The sequence below is a fragment of the Psittacula echo genome (genome assembly GCF_963264785.1).
Source record: "Psittacula echo genome assembly, chromosome: 5".
Lineage (NCBI taxonomy): Eukaryota > Metazoa > Chordata > Aves > Psittaciformes > Psittacidae > Psittacula > Psittacula echo.
The window spans coordinates 70,710,594-70,725,236 of record NC_137739.1 but is presented as its reverse complement, the minus strand read 5'-3'; the positions used below and the strand labels follow the sequence as shown (position 1 = coordinate 70,725,236).

At 40.5% G+C, this 14,643-nt stretch overlaps 1 protein-coding gene across 1 annotated transcript in view; it reads left to right on the top strand.

Annotated features, from left to right (window-relative positions):
* SYNE2 (spectrin repeat containing nuclear envelope protein 2) overlaps window positions 1-14,643 on the top strand; it is a gene marked incomplete at both ends in the record, with an annotated part of 167,744 nt that overhangs the window by 81,656 nt on the left and 71,445 nt on the right. The window contains 7 exon segments of the mRNA XM_080618232.1: window positions 3,550-3,675; window positions 5,949-6,143; window positions 6,718-6,792; window positions 8,168-8,287; window positions 8,948-9,055; window positions 12,315-12,530; window positions 14,253-14,420. Coding sequence (XP_080474358.1) covers window positions 3,550-3,675; window positions 5,949-6,143; window positions 6,718-6,792; window positions 8,168-8,287; window positions 8,948-9,055; window positions 12,315-12,530; window positions 14,253-14,420 — 1,008 coding nt within the window.

Genomic DNA, 14,643 nt, shown 5'->3' with positions numbered 1-14,643 from the left:
ACAACAAGGCACTCTGAATAGTCCTGACATTCATTTCAATTTTCCAATTCAGTCACAACTGATAGCATGTGGTTTAGCATATTGTAGAAGAAATGAAGGTCCAGGTGTTTTATAATCCTGGTTTGCACAACTGATGATTGAAGTCCACTGTTACATACAGGTGCTCACATCTGCAACATTCAAGTACTTAAACTTACCTGAACATGAAAATTTTCGTTGATGGTCATTGAATAGAAATTGACAGCAGAAACTCGTTTAGTAAAGATGATCTTCCCAAATCAGTGAGCCAGGAAAGTGACTGTTTTCCACCAGTGTCACTTGGTTTTGAGGCACACGAACTCCTGCTCTCAGAAGGTCCAAGGATGTGTCCCATAAGTGAACATGTGACAGGGGGGTTGGAGATGCTGTTGACAGGTTTGGAAACAGAAGTGATGTAACAGCATTGGTGTGACACATGGCTGTAAGAGAAGGCAGTGCTGATGGGTCAGTAAGTGTTGTTAACTCATGGGCAGTAAGGGTTATGAAACAGCAATACTGGCCCCAAACCTGAAGTGGTATCTGTGCAGCGCTTCACTGAGTGATGTGGTTGTACCAGCTCAGGAAGGTTTTAATTCAGGGATATTTCCATCACGTTCCACTCCCCAGGGTATATATACTTGGGAACAACCTGGAGTTTGGTTATTCATGTTCCCAAGTGAGCAAATGTATGAAAATTCTCATACGACCCATCCATTTCTCAGCAGGATTATAGGAGCACTTAGAAAAATAATATGGTATCTTTACTGATTTGGTTTTCCAGCCCTATTACAGTACAGCAAATGCTTTAAAACATCCAACTTCCTACTGGGTATTTCAGAGTTCAGGCAGAAACAAGGGACAGCTAAAATGTGAATGTCCATTTTTGATTTTCAGTTTGTGAAATGAAGAGCAGCACACCAAGAGAAAAACTCAGACATGGTACATGACTAATGCATGCTTGGAGTTTGGGGAGAAAAAAAAAAGCAATGACTGTGTGAGATCCATATGATTCCTGCAGTCTTGGGGTTTTTTAGTCCATGCAGTTTCTTATGTCTGAAGAATGGATGTGGTAAAATGTACCTTTTTCAGCAAGTTACCAGATTAAATACTCGAGATTTTTCAAAACACTTTTAAACTATCAGAAACAGAGTGCTTTCTGATTATAAAGTGTTACCATGAGATTTCTAACTGGTTTATGTGAAGCATTAGGTCAAAGCTTAGATCTTTCTCCTTTTTGAAACAGCTGTAACATTTTTTGCTCAGCATTTGCCTTTGTCTTGTAGGCACCCAACAATCTGTAGCTGAGTGAAATTTCTTTGTGAGAGAACAGATTGCAAAAACTGCAATTCTTGGCAGCTAGGATATCAAACTGTGCAAAAAAGATTTTCCAGTCCTGTTGAATGGGTTGAAAGAAGCAGTACTACAATAGAAGTCTAGCACCAGCAAAGACATAACAAAGAATAAAGCTATGGCTTTTGAATACTGGAAACAAAGAATAAAGCTATGGCATACTGAGTACTGCATGAAAAGGTAGTAAGTATTCTGATAGAGAAGAAAGCAAATGGGAGGCAAGCCTCCTGTACAAATATATATATACGTACTAATTTTTTTCCTGAGGATTAGTTTTGAAATCTCAGTGCTTGGGTGCATTTGCCCATATTTTGCTATTGGTGATGCAACAGGATATTGCAGTAGTAATTTTTGCATAATTAAGTTGCACCTGAAAAAGTGCAACAGTAACAAAATGTAAAAGCTTTGGGGAAAGTTTTTAGGTAATTTAGATCTGAATTGAATGTTGCCCTCTGTTATTATTATGGCCTGTCAAGTACTTAAAGAACATCATCAGGAGGAGGAGTTGGAAGCTGCGGCTGCTTCTTCTGGTTTTCTGTGCAAGAGAGTGTCTCTATTTGCATAAATGCTGATTCACTGTGTTCATCTTTAGAAAGCTCTTTCATAACAAAAAATGATGCCTGCCTGCCTGTACACTATAGGCAGGTGGCCCTTTGCCGTGGGTATGTCTTCTAGTATTACCGCAACAGGAAAAGTAAAGAGCAAATGTGAAGCAGGAAATAACTTAAAAGAGAGTTAGCGCTTCTAGGAAGATATTCAGTCCCACATACATGGCATAATTTATGTTATATTAAGAGAAGGATAAAATAAGATATTTTTTTTTGTGCCTCAGTGGAAGGCAGAAAACAGATGAGCTCTCTTCAGGCAAGTGGCTATGGTCACATATTGACGCATGAGAGGAGACATTGGAGTCTGTATACAAATTATTGATATTCTTTAATCAAGAAAGTTTTGAGGAGTACACAGTTTACCTATTACTAAACAGTCCTATTCATGTGGAAGTGAAAGTATGGTAAGAGAATCACCCTTTTAGAGGACTTTTAGTTTCTCATAGAACCCAACAGTAGACCTATTATTTGTTTTCCTCCTCTGATCCTTAATGCTATTGTATTAAGATTATAGGCCACAATTAAATATCTTCTTCTCCAATCTGACTTTTTTTCTGTTACTGTTCATAGCAGGAGAGACTCTCTGCTCTGAAAGGCAGAACCTGTGCAAAGTTTGCAGAGAGATTATTTCAGCCTGTCAAGCTCGAAAAAATGCTGCTATCAGCGGCATTTCAAGTTCAAGTAGACTGCATTTTCTTCATTACCTTTTGCAAACACCTGAGGAATAGCCCTTAAATATTCTTTGGTTCTCAGCTCATGGGTCAGAAAACAGAGAGACACAAAAAGTGTTCTGCAAGTGAAATGTTTTCAGAAAATATTCTGGTTTGTAGATGTAACAATTTCTTAATTACCTGAGACATTGCAACAGGCAGTGGCTGACAAACATGAGCAGTGTTGGGAGGGGGAAACTGCCCGTTTCTACACAAACAGTAAAGCATGGGGGTTGATGAGATTTTGCTGTTGCTCTCCAATGAGTAAAAGTAAATTTGGCTCTTTATAATGTGTATGTTTTCCAGTAAGCCATGTAAGCAGCAGAAGCTCACACCAGTAGAAATACTTATCCTTTTTATAGGAAGTATTCAAATTGTCAGACACTGTGGTTGGCTTATCCTCTGAGCTGCAGTGTCTGCTTGGTGTGCAGCACGGTTTATTTGTGGTCAGTGCAGAACTAGCTGGCAGTAAAGACCTGAGCACCAATAAAAACCAAGTAGGCTTTCTATATGACACCCTGTAATTTCTCCCTTTTTTTCAACTTGTTCTAAATTGTAGTGAATATGATTAAATATGCTTTTTGCATTTTATAACCAAATTCATAGTTCTACTCTGGAGTAAGCAAAGAGGTGCTTCTAGGCATAATACTCCACCGTACTTCGACTTATGGATAGAGCAGTTTGTCTTTAGCAAACTTAGTGAAGATAGGGTTGTGCAAAGTTAGCAGACCAAATGCTTTTACATGTAACTACAGATACAAAGGAGGTGTCAGTACTCTTCAGTGCAAGTTTCTTGCATTACTGACTAGTTTGTTTCTCTGTTACTGAATTCACAATTATTTATGAGGATTACAATTTCACAGGCAGCTGTAAAGAAAACAGAAGAATGTGAGCAAGAAATGGAAAAGTTAAAACAATTCCTAAAGACCCCCTTGGTCGAAATATCACAAGAAGATCAACCGCTGGCTCAGAAGACTCATTGTCCAGAGGTGAGTTTTACTGTTTACTCTCTCATGTCTGCTACTTTTCCTGACTAACACTAATCACGATGATGCAGAGCACTGAGAAATATCAGTGTGCTTCCCCTCCACACCATGTGTGGTCAAGCAGTCAATTAAATGACACAGTGTGACTATGCATATGTAAGTTGACATATACCAAGAGATACTACAATTAATATTTGTTGGGTATATCTTCCATAATTTACTTCTTATTGATTTTGATGTGTTGTTTGTACATATATCAGTTTTCAAGGAAAACTTAGAATGCTGCTTTCATGACAGCTGACAGCTGTTTTGGTGAAACAATATGCAGCATTCATATCTTGTCTGTGGTCAGCATCCAGACAGTGTTGCTGAGGTAGCAGCTTGGGATAACGCATAAGCAGAGAACTGAGCCCATTTCTGATCCCTGACCATGCAGCAGTACTTTTGGTGGTTCTATTTAGGGATTCTTTAGACTCCTTTCGCTGTCCTTGCTGCCACACTGTTTTCATTAACTCATAAACATGTGTTTCTTTTCTCCCTGCAATCAGCTGCTCTCTGTAATGGATGAATTAATTATTTAAGATGTGTTTTAAGGGCAGCACTGCAAAAGTCAGGAAATGACTAATTGAGTGTAATAGCTGTTTATAAAGTGCCTCTGAAATTCAGCTTTTTGCAGTCAATCACAATAAAGTTAATATACATACATTGTACTTGCCTAATAACTATAATCACTTGGTAGGCTCCTAAGTACATAGCTGCTTTGCTTTCAGGTGGTTGGATGTTGAAGGCTTGGTGTTAGTATGAGGCATGACTCATTTCCCTGTTCCTGTTTTTGTCTTTTAGTGTAGGACTTCCTGTTTAATAGCTCCTGTTTTAGAGGAAAACCTTTTCATAACTGTAGCATTTCATGAATAGATGTGGGCAATGGAATTGACCATCTTATTGAGGGGTTTCTGATGAAGAAGTGACATTAATAAAGAGTTGGTTTCTGAGGAATTTTTTGGCTAGTGAAGTTTGCCAAAGAGTATCTGGTGAATGTATGCTGCAAAGTCTTCTCTTGCAATGAATCAAATAGAAATAGTCTTCTTGGTGGACATTTATAAAATATGCCAAATTGCCATGGATGGCTTTTTCTTCATTCCAATGGCTTTTTCTTGTCTCTACCTTTGGAAGGTTTTATCTTGTGGGTTTGAGTGTATAAAAGGAAAAAACCACCCTTGCTGAGCAAAGTTTCCATGTCCTTTGAAAATTGGCTGGAGTTTTGCCTCCAGTCCTGCAGCCACACTAACATTATTAACAGAAGAAACTGTAGTTGAGATGGAAGCAGCAGTCTTACTGCTTTCATCTGTCTCAGATTATTACTTGCATAGCATCAAAGCTTGGTCTGATGGACTGAGCCTAGTGTGCAGTGGGATATTTAGCCACATTACAGTTTTCTGAGCAACTAACAATGCTTCAAAAAGCTTTAGTACTTTCAGTAATGGAGTAGGGCACTTTATTCCTTGCCCTGTCTTACTCTGTGATTTGTTGTGCTTTCTTTGCTCACCTGGAGACTGGGTGATAAGGAAAGTTCCTAGCAGGAACCACCAGAGCAGAACATCAGCTACAGCCAGCTCTAGCTCTTCAGGGAGGAGACTAAGACAGATTTGTTTCCCTCTTTATAAATACAGTTACTTGGATTATTGTTCAGTCCCTGCAGATTGGGGATAATTGCTCCCAATATCACAGTGAAAAACATGGGATAGTTTTGGCCCAGTACGTGTCACTAAAAGCCAGTGAATAGTTTGTTTCCTTCTTTTAGGCCAGCTTCAACAAAGAAAACTCAGCTACCTGAGCTACCCTTACTGTTGTCTGACCTCATCAAGGCTTTCCTAAGTGGTTTGTGTCAGGTTTCTAGAGAAGGTAGTTCATCACCTGCTCTGACACACAGAGTAATGTAACCCAGCTGCATTCCCTCTGTCCTGAAGGAAACTCATATCCCCGTGGCTATGCAGGACCTAGTTAGAATTAGTTACCCAGCCTTTCACATTTACTTCCAGGTTACCAACTTCTGCATTACAGGCAGCAAGCACTGTTCTGAGTTCAGTCTGTTGCTGCTGTTTTGCATGTATCTAGACATCTTCTGTAGTGACAATGGGGAACTGTCCGAATGCCCTGAAAAAGGAAAAAAGGGAAATAGCCGCAGTTTCAGTAAGATGCATCACTGTTATTATCAGTTACATTACTGTTTGGTTAAGTAATAAAAATGGATGCTTATGGATATTGTTGCTCCTTAGGGAGACATGGAAGCTGTAAAAGAAGAAATCATAAAGCTGTGCCAAAGAAAGGAAGATGTCCTTACCGGAATGAAGAATTCAATGTCTGAGCTTCACCAGTGCTTGCAGCAAGAAGTGCCTGAATCAGAAGATGAACCTACAGCCTCTGTATTAGCACAAAGTGACTTGGTTGGGACTGATGTTTCTGATCAGCGGGTAAGTGGAGCACCACGTTGTGATCACTTATCCGAGAGCTGAGGAGGCAGGTAAATAACATTTCTTCCTCCAGGAGGAGTGGCATTGAGAGAGCAGGTGTGAATTAATACTTCTTCTCCTCCCCTTTGTGCTTCTGAATGGTCCCAGAAGAACTGAGTATGATGAATGTATAGGAGAAGGCAGGAGAAGTGTACCTCTGATTATTTTTTTAGCATGAGCAGACCCAACATGAAGTTTGCATCAAGCAATCAACAGGAAAATCCTCAATGTGTAGTTTTGTTGATAATCAATTGTTATGGGATTTTCAGTAAATTGTTTTTATGGAGCAAAATGAAGTTTGACCTTATTATGGCTGTGATGTTAAAACAGTATAGCACAGAAAAAGTCCCAGTTTTCAGAGGTGCTTAGTACCTGCAGTTTTCAATTACTTTAATGTAGTGTGGCAGATGTTCAATGCTTCTCTAAAAATTGACCTCAAGTGGTAAATTTCTCTTGGTTTACAGGCAGAAGAGAAGAGGCTTTTATTGTTCTTGTCATGAATAACTGGACTGTCTCTTTGTGTGTATTTTTGTAGTTGAAAAAAAGAGGAATGATGTCTCTTCTACCTTCCTTGGACGAAGAATCAGAAGACTGTTCTTTCCACAGCAAGATGAGTTTGGTATGTATCTTGCATATACAGCTGTGTATGTAAGACACAAGATTCTGGTACAGGATGAATTATGAAAAATATGTTGATCCAAAACACTTTAGAACAAATTAAAATATCTTTTATTGCTCTGGGATACTAAGAAATGGCGCTTGAGCCAGCCTACCAGTATTACAATATCAATGTTACGCAGCACCTCATCCTGTGATGTGTGATCCTGCTTTTGGTGGCATTGCTTAGACAGTAATACCCCATTTATGGGAGTGTTCATGGCAAAATATGAGCGTAAATGCCAATGTTTATATGTGGAATGGGATTTAGAGAGAATTAGGCAGCCTCTGAAATGTTAAAACTTAATCAAAATTATTTGTATGTTTGAGCTTAAGAAAAAAGGGCATTATCAGACTATTGGAAGGAAGCGACGGAGAGATTTCTGGGAGAATGGTAGACATGGCTCAGCAGGTTGCTCTGAACCTGCGGAGTCTTAAATGCCCATGTGAACTGCAGAGGAACAAAGCTGGGAGTAAAGTTACATGATGTAGTTAATAGCTTTTGGAAAAAGAAAAAAAGAAGAAAAATCCATGAAACTTTCTGCACACTTTTCCTGCATCCTAGGTACTAAACAAGAGTTACTTGAATGAAATCAGGAATGTGCAGAAGTGCCGGTGAACTTGTAACCTAGATACCCACTCACACAGCAGTTCACAGCCTGTCTGGGCCAGTAATGACCAGCTCCTCTTGTATGCATCTCCTGGAAGGGACTGTGGCCTCAATCAAGTTTTGAAGAATCTCGATTTCTCTGGAGTCCTTGCTATGGATATTAATTAGAATTTTTGCTACACCCTTGGAACAAGAATCAAAAGGAAATGAGTCAAAGAGGTGATAGGGTGTTGAGGGGGTTGCTTTAGTCTAGGCAAGGATGAAAATCCATGGCTTGACAGTGTGAAGAAGTCCCAGCAGCCTGCATAGAAGTGGTATCTTACTACTCTGATCCAAGCACTTCAGTTGCAAGGTTTCTGCTCCTTCATTGCTGTGGTTTTCTTTACATACAGAATGTTTTAGGGAACAGGGAAAGGTTATTTCTTGGGTTTGGTTTTTTTTTTTATATATAGTGTGAAAAAAATGAGGATATTCCGTGGTCTCAAGAGAAAACTATTACCATTCATTTTGCAGCAGAGCCACAGAGCAATGGAAGGAGTAGGATTTGGGAAACACAATAAGGATAGATAAACAAAGCAGAAATAGACCAATGTGTTACTGAAGGTTTAGCAGGAATAGACCAATGTATTACGGAAGGTTTGCAGTAATTTATATTGCTTGAAGGAATATCTGAGCTTCCTGTTCACAATCTAATGCATACCTGTTTCTGCTTTCAAAGGGAGGTACAGCCACAGAGAAAGATGCAAAATTCTGGCCTTTGGAAAGGGATGATGAAAGGCACAAGGAAGACAGTGCAACCTCCTGGTCTTCTGGTACCTTGTCGGATGGCCTCGTTCAGGTAATGCACGCAGGGTTATCGCCATGAGGACTGGGTCTCATCTTTGTAGAAAAGATCTGCACTAGTCCTAGGTATTGCTGAAGTGTGCAAAACAAGAGAACTGTAGAAGTGCAGGACATGATGGCCTTGTTCAGATCTTCCATCTTCCACATCATGCTAAATCTTGCCATTTAAAATCTCTTCTCCTGTTGCACATTTGGGCTGGACTCACTGACCTTGAGTTTTCCAACCTAAGTGATTTTGTTATTGAATATTAATTTCTTCTAGCTTGTGAAAACCCACAAAGACAGAAATGAACATTTGGTAGCAACAATTTGTTTCACTAATTACTAGAAAGGCTATAACATGCGCATTTTGTTGGGGGATGATTTGTGGAAGAGGTTCTCTTTGTACATAAGAACACCAGCATCTGGTCATTTTGGTTGTGGTCTGTTTTGCATAGTGTCTCAATAATGTAATAACTGCAATTGTTTCTGCTCAACAAAGCAATAATCATAGAATCATTTAGGTTGGAAAGACTTTTAAGAACATTGACTCCAACTGTAAACTTAACACTACCAAGTCCAGCATTAAACTACTTCCCTAAGTGCCACATCTACATTACTACACATCACACTACTAATGATACAAATACTTTCAGTGTTGTCTCTCTTTCTACAGGGTGTTGATGACATGATGGAATTGCACAGTAAACATGGTGAGGAAACTTCTATGCAAACTTTGCAGAGTGCTGAAGACTCTGGTGCAGCTGATGGCAGTCATGCTGTGGTGAGTTTGAAGGCATGAAGTAGGCTGAACAAGGTGAATTTCTCTGCTCATTGTGCAACCTACCTAGTAGGCAGAGGCCCTGATTCATTATGGTTATGCTACTGGAGTTTGTTGCAGTATTTATGGTATAGTAGGATACCTGCAACTCTTTGTGGGCCTCTTCATATTACTGCTTTGGGTGATTTTGATTTGCTCCTTCAAAATGCCATTTACTAGAGAACAAAATGGAGTGTTTTCAGGAAATAAGAAGTTGGCATTCATACAGGCATTAATGGAGGGGTTCAAGTGATGTAAGCATACATCAACTATGGGATTTTTAAGTGGGAGTTAAAGGAGAAATTAAGGAGATTGAAACTCCTATATGTTACTGCTTTGTGGAAGGTGTGCTACAGTCTAAGGGAGGAGTGGGCAGTTGTAGGTTATATACAGTATAATATCTTCTGGCTGTTCAAAGAGTTAATCAATACCCCCTGGGGAACTGCCCTCAGGGACAAGGTTACAGAACAGAGCTGGCAGGTCTTAATGACACTTTCCGTAGAGTACAAGAGATCTCAATCTCCAGGTGTAAGAAATCAGGAAAGGAAGGCAAGAGGCTGACATGAATGTGTCAAGGTCTTGCATAACTTAGTGGCCTTCTATGGTGGAATGACTACATCAATGGACAAAGGAAGCGCTATTGTTGTCATCTGTCTGGACTTCTATAAGTCCAGACTTCTATAAGGCCTTTGACATGGTCCCTCACAATATCCTTTCTGAATTGAAGAGAGGTGGATTTAATGGACAGACTGTTTGGTGGATGAGGAATTGGATGGCTGGTCACATCCAGAGAGTAGTGGTCAACATCTCCATGTCCAGACAAAGATCATGATGAGTGATGTCCTTCAGGGGTCTGTAGTAGGACCAGTACTGTTTAATATCTTCATTAGTGACACAGACAGTGGGATTGAGTGCACACTCAGCAAGTTTACAGATGACACCAAGCTGTGTGGTGCACTTGACATGCCTGAGGGACAGGATACTATCCAGAGGGACCTGGACAAGCTTGAGAAATGGGCCCATGTGAACTTGATAAGGTTCAGCAAAGCCAGGCACAAGGTCCTGAACCTGGATCAGAGTAATTCCCAGTATCAACACAGGCTGGGGGATGAACAGATTGAGAGTAGCCATGCAGAGGAGGACTTGGTGGATGAAAAGATAGACATGAGCTGGCAGCTCACAGCCCAGAAAGCCAGCCATATCCTGAGCTGCATCGAAAGGACCGTAGCCAGTATGTCGAGGGGGATGATTCTCTTTCCCTCTACTCTGATCTAGTGAGATCCCACTTTTCCACTTAAGTGTTTTGCTATACTGTGACAATTCCATATGTTATGCAAATCTCTGTAGAGAGTGATATTTTTCTTCCCTTTTTTTTTTTTAAATGATGTACTTACAAGTTCAGTTACTATTTGGAGTCAGGAAGGCATTCATTTTCATGAATGGTAAATCTATTTGTTTTCCCTAGAAATGTACGTATGTGTAGAGATTTCTGAAGTTGATTATGTTCTCCATTTAGAGCTTAACTGCATGCTAAAATTAAATAATTCCTACTATGTTAGTGATTGCTAAATGATACCATGTCCTCCCTCTGGCATGTTGTCCCTTCCATGGAAACGTATGTGCTTCCAAATTCAGTTATAGCAGCCTAAAACATGATTTAGGATTCAGAAAAACATTTGAATTACTGGATGAGGAAGAAAAGATGGGTTATAGTGGTAGGTGACTTCCTTGAGGGTAGCAGAGGGCCCAGTACTCTGGACTGATCCTACTCTGAGAGAAGTCTGCTGCTTCCCTGGCACCTGGGTTAAGGACATCGCTAGGAAGTTTGGTTGCCTGGTATGGCCTTGGAATATTGTTACCAAAACATGCTCTTCCATATGAGTGATTTTAAAGCCGTGACACGTAGTCAGAAGGTGCTCAGAAGATTCTGTGGTCCTGTTGTCAGTTGAGCCATGGTAACCGTCCACTGGTGCCTCTATGAAGTAAGCACAGACAACTGTGCAGACCATACCGGTGTGTTTCATCAAACTAATTTGACCATATATCTGAATTTCTGCTTCTGTGGAGGAGGGGGGACCAAGTTTACTGCAGTAACACTGTCTAGCTGGGGAGGGGCAGAGCATGCTGACAGTGTAAACTAAACGCTTAGGTGCACGTACGTGTGTGATGAAAGGGTGTCAGCACAGTATTATACATGTGTGCTGTTTTGTTATTTAGATGAATGAACTAGAACAAACAGGCCTAGAACTAGAGTTGGAAGTTTCTGGTGAAGGTTGAAGTAAGTTGGTACTTTCTTATTTCTTCAGTCATGTATACCTCAGGAGACATACTGTTCTGGGAATTGTAAGCTCAGATACCCTTTTTGTGTTTAATGGCACTGTCCCACGGTGTCTCAGAGGCAAAGAACAGTAGTGATTAAGACATTGATAGGTGAAACCATGCGCTTCTGCTCCCTGTTTTTCTGTCAAATCTCATCTTAGCATGAAGCTTGTACACTACCAGTGACTGTCTCAGCTGCCTGAATGTATGCTCTAGGGCCATGGTAGTGTATAGGTAATTTTGTTCTTGTGGTGTTTTGCTTGACTTACTTATCAAGTATCAGTATTTGTATGTATGGAGGTATATACACACCTGTACAGCCTTCCAAGAAACTGCAGATGTCTTAGCACATTCTAGATTTCTCCTTAGTACAGAGTGTGCAATATTGCTTTTTTAAAGGAGTGCAAGTTAGAAAGAATTACGTGAGACATACTTAAAAATATATATTATTTTTCTGTGTGACCTAAAGCCCAAATAAAGCACTGGTTGAATTTTGGAACAGAACATGTGCAAGTAGCTTGTAAGCATTGCCCGACAGCTTGCTTTGCAGCTTATAAACTGCATTGCTTTTACGTCTAACTCCTACAGGAAAACACCTCTCCTCAGGAGAGAGCTGGTTAATGGTGCGTCATCTCTCTTCCTCTTGTTCAGGTATACCTGTGCAAATGCAAATTGCTGCCTGGAAACCTGTTACACCAGATCCTCGATCATTTGGCTGCTGAGTTTCCCTTTCTTTTTCTCTTTTTTCCTTTTCTTTCTTTCATTTTTAATTTGGGAACATGATGGCAGAGTTGTTTCGGAGCTCTGTGATTGCAAAAGTTAAATATTTCCCACTGGTAAGGGAAAGGGAAAGAAAGGATAAAACAGATAGATAACCACATTTCTTCCATGTGCTTTCCTTCAGAGTGACAAGCCGCCTCCTGTCCCCGATGTTACCTGGGGATCTCGAGGGAAAGCTGTGGGTCCCAGCAGGTTGGAGCCAGAAAAGATCCTCCAGGTGTGCCAGGCCCAGGTTGCCGAAGTGGAGCAGTGGCTAGACAAAACTAAAGTGTCCCTGAAGTCAGACCCCCAGACCCCCAAAATGCAGCATGCGGTGGAAATGCAGCTTGCCTATTACCAGGTAAGACAGAGCAGACGGTTTACTGCTGCTATACATACAAGTTGCACTTCCCTGCGGTGTGTGTCTGCAGAAAAGCGGTGCTCACTGCTTCTGTTCTCCCCACTTAATCGCCTTCATTACACTATGCAGAAAACATGTAACTGCTTGGCTTCAGTTTCAGGTGCAGCTCTCCAAGGGCTTAGTTAAAAAAACTATCTTTACATTTGGGATCTTTATGCATCCGGGGATTTAGGTAGAATTCTTGAGTATTTTTAAAGTTTTTTTTGTCTTTGGATTATTTTCAGAAACATGGCTTAGTATAGTTTGAATCCTCCATTAAAAGGCAATTTTTCACTGGTCTCAATCATGATAAATCAGCTAGGATAAGAAGGGGATTTTTTTGTTTTCTGTGGCACTTTCACTTGATTCAGAAGACTGGCGTAAGAATGCTTCCCAGTTGGTAAAATTTTCTTTATGCAGAGCAGCTGCCAGCATAGGTGGAAAAATAGCGGCTTGTCCCCTCTGTGAGCTGTGGTGGTATTTGGACCTACCACCAGGGCATCCTTTTGCCAGGCCCAGATGGCAGCAGGATAGGAGTAGGTGGTACCTGTTGGTGAAAACAGGTGGATGCAAGCAGGACTGACATGAGAGGCTGGGCTGGGTGTGAGCTTGGCATGCAGTTTTTTTCTCTGGTGTGCAGATTATAAGAAAGTTCACTGTGGTGCCAGTCTGGTGTACCAGTTTGCTCCAAGCACTGTCTCTACATAAAGCAACAAATTCTACTTGCTATAAAGGAGCCAATACCAAAATGTCCCCATTTAAAATTGCTACGAGACATTTCCAGCTGTTTTTTTGTTGTTGTTGGGTGGTATGTTTTTTTAATAGGAACTGAGTCCATGCCAAGAAATGCCTCTAGGTTTAGGCTGTTATTCGGCCAAGCGCTCAGATGCTGAACTCTGCAGGAATTAGGCTCTTGAATGCACCTAAGTAACTGTCTGTGTCTGGATCCTTTTTGGGGTTCGTGTTGGCATAGGCAGGGCAGTTCAGCCAGTAAAAACTTCAGGCAACTGTAAGTGCTGCTGAACTCCTGTCAGCATTTAATGACAATGCCTCAATGTTAAGACAAGAACTTGGTAGTGGTAGGAGGTTTTTCTAACCTAGTCAAAGATCTACAGAGAAAAACTCAAATAGCATGAAGCAGAAACAGTCTCTAGATATGGACGTATGATGTAAAGCCGTTAATTTACTGCAGTTGATTACTTTGCAGTTGAGCCATAGTACCTTGTCTCCACACTCACCTGAAAAATGTGAGTTTAAAGTAATGCAGTAACTTTGATTCACAGCAGCTTGAATCAAAAACCAGATCCCAACAGTTTACAATAGCCTGGCTGACATACGGTAACGTTACTATGTTTTGGTCTGTGCACTGCCTCCTTCCCCACTGAGGTGTGTTGTCTTCTTGGTTGCATCCAAATGGAGTCTTTCATTTCTGCTCTTCTCTTTTATTATTCTGTATCTGAGTTAATACAAATTCCTGCAGAGGCTATTGTTGAAACACTTTGAAGACTAACTGTACAAAATTTATTTAATTGTTAGAGAAAATCTGAGGGGTTTGAAGCTATGTCCTTTTTTACCTCCATGTTTCTTTTTGGAGGGGAGAAGTGTTAGCATTGACTTCAGAACATTATCAGAAAAGGAGTGTTGTACTTCTAAGAATGAATAATTGACTGCTGTCCCTTCTAGGTGGTGATAGCAGACATTGAACTAAAGATCCTTAATTTAATGGAAGATTCTGGGGCTAGTGCAGACTATGAACAAGAGGTAGAAGCTCTTTCCCTGAAGCTGAAGGAAGTGAAGTACAGTTTGGAAGAATTCCAGATGATGCTTCAAGAAAAATGCAATGAAGAACAGGTAAAGCACATGAATGCTATGCAGAGCAAGAGTGAGAGAGTTATGGTGCTTTAATGTGCGGTAATTGCTGAAGAACAGTTAGAAGTAAGAAAGGGGGAAAAGTCAATCAGAAACATCAGACTTGCTATTGTTCCGCTTTACAGTGCTGTATAATTATTTATAGTTTGCAGCAAGCAGTGGATTTTTAATGAGTCTCTGAACAACATTTTTCTGCTTTAAGTTC